The sequence below is a fragment of the Lolium rigidum genome, chromosome 1, assembly GCF_022539505.1.
Source record: "Lolium rigidum isolate FL_2022 chromosome 1, APGP_CSIRO_Lrig_0.1, whole genome shotgun sequence".
Classification (NCBI taxonomy): domain Eukaryota; kingdom Viridiplantae; phylum Streptophyta; class Magnoliopsida; order Poales; family Poaceae; genus Lolium; species Lolium rigidum.
The window spans coordinates 219,294,842-219,297,215 of NC_061508.1; the positions used below are offsets into that span (position 1 = coordinate 219,294,842).

Below are 2,374 nucleotides of genomic sequence, written 5' to 3' on the forward strand. Positions count from 1 at the left end.
AGATAAAATACCCCTGATTTTAATCTCACAGATTACCTTTTATTTTTTGACAATCAATACCATATATATTTATAGTAATAAATAGTACATGGTAGAGATAAATGAGCTGTCTTTAATAATTACAAAATAAAGTCTAAAAAATATAAGCAAAACTTCGAGATCTTCAAACCTTTTTTTTTAAGACACAATCTTATACTTTTCTGAAGGCAGCCAAAAATAAATAATAAACCATATACATGTAAATACCAACGAACGTTCTTCCATACAAGAAAGTATTACCCATCTCATGGCATGGAATCTATAATGAATCGCCTTTTCACACGCAAGACAAACATACTTTCTCCGATCCATATTAAATATCGCTGATTAGTACTGTATAACTTTGTACTAAAACAGCTATCGGATGATACCAATTAATCTACAAATCTTTTGCTGCGCAAGTCTTCTTCCTGACTTCATGTACCATACCGATTCTGTGTTCGCTGGTCGAAGAAATGCTTCATCATGTTTACTTGGTAAAACCTGAGACCGACTATTCTACCCCTTTTTCCCGCCGCGAACAAACGACCAAACTAACACCCATCGCCGACATTTCCTCCGACGTCGGTCAGTCGTCGTCGTCAGTGCACGCACTCAAGCACGGGGCTCGGCGGCGCGCTGAGACGGCCGAGCGGCGAGCCGGGCATGTCAACAGCGTCGAGCCGGACGCGCATGTCCACCGCCTTGCTGATGTAGAGCTGCTTCACGTTAGCGCCCTGGTTCTTGAGCAGCCGCAGGATGCTGCGCTTGGCGTTGGCGCGGAAGGGGCAGTGCGAGCCGAGGAAGCCATCGACGAGGTGGATGTACGCCTCCAGGTCGTGGCAGCACCCGGCGTCCGCGTCCGGACGGAGGTACGGGGACGCGCGGCTGTCCAGGCGGAGCTCGCGGCCGACGTCGGCGTACCACCGGCCGCCGGGGCGTGGCGGGAGGTGCGGCACGACGTCGTGCGTGTTAACCACGCGGAGCACGCGCGCGCCCCGTGCCTCCACGCGCTCCGCGAACGCGCGGTTCCCGACCCGCGGCCCGCCGAAAGAGAACACCGCCACCGGAGTCGGCGCCCCACCGTTGCCAGCGAGCTCGTCGGCGATCAGCACCGCCAGCGCAGCCCCCAGGCTGTGCCCCGTTACCGTGATGCTCACCTCCTCGCCCTCGTACTTTTTTAGTAGCCTGCGTACTTCGGATACGACCATCTCCGACAAGCTCGGCGAGCCGTCGCCGGCGGTCTTATAGAGGTTCCAGAACCCACATTCCACCTTCGCGGCGGAGGCATCGCCCGTCGAGGCTGCGGCTGCGTCGGTGGCCGGGACAAGGCCGGCTCGGAAGTTCTCGGCCCACTCGAGGACCGTGCAGGTGCCACGTAGCGCGATGACGATATCCCGGCGGCCCATGCGGCGGACCTCGTCTTGGTCCTCGCACACGGCCACGTAGCCGACGAGGCTCGTGCGCTGCGCGGCGCACGGCGCGGCGAGCGCGAGCAAGGTCGGGAGGCCCACGGACGAGGTGGCGAAGAGCGGCGCCGTGACGCGGTAGGCCGCGTCCTGGAGCGGGACGCGCACGGCCTCAGCGTCGCCCGGCGCGGCGTCGGGGCGGGAGAGGAACGCGCCGTACGCGGCGTCGACGAACTCCCCGTAGCGGACGATCTCGCGGCGGAGGTCCGGGTGCAGGGGGTCGAGCAGGCCGCGCCAGCCGTCCGCGCCGTGCAGCCGCTGCCACGCCGCCGCGATGTCTCCGCGCGGTGACGGCCCATCGGGCGGCACCGGCAGGAACAGACGCGGTGACAGGTTCACCTGCTCCTCACCGGCTGCGGTTTCGCCCCTGGCCCGCTTGAGGAACGACGGCAGCCGCAGAAGCGGCGCCTGTCGCCTCCTCCGCACCGGCTGCAGAGGCGCGGGAGCACTCCCGCTGGTCTCGACGGCGCCGCGGTTCCGGAAGAGATGCTCGAGGTTGCCAAGGTGAGACCTGTTGCTCGGCGCCAGGACGGAGGCTCTGGCTGCTGCGTGGGTGGGGTTCACCGCTGGCCGGAGCAGCGATGTTGGCGCCGCCACGGCGGAGGTCATGCAAGGCAGTGGTGCCCAGGACAACGGAGCGGCATACAGGTAAGCCGAGTACGTCCAAGTAGCGGCAGCGTGGGGCGATATCGGAAGCGATGAGCTCACAGCGTAGCATTTTATAGCCAGGCGGTACGCGAGACTGCTGGATTGCGTCCGTCAACGGCGCGGAAACTTCGTGTGTTACGATGATCAGAATGGTTGTGGTTCACATCACCAATGTCAAAGTCTCCATCTGCGCAAAAAAAAAAAAGTCTCCATCTGCGCACCGTCCTCAAAAACTACAC

The 2,374-nt window shown here is 60.1% G+C and overlaps 1 protein-coding gene across 1 annotated transcript; it reads right to left on the bottom strand.

Annotated features, from left to right (window-relative positions):
- Positions 1-267: 267 nt before the first annotated feature.
- Positions 268-2,155, bottom strand: LOC124683172 (phospholipase A1-Ibeta2, chloroplastic-like). The gene has a single exon (XM_047217738.1). The coding sequence runs from the start codon at positions 2,094-2,096 to the stop codon at positions 621-623; it is 1,476 nt and encodes a 491-aa protein (XP_047073694.1). The 5' UTR covers positions 2,097-2,155; the 3' UTR covers positions 268-620.
- Between the last annotated feature and the right edge of the window lie 219 nt (positions 2,156-2,374).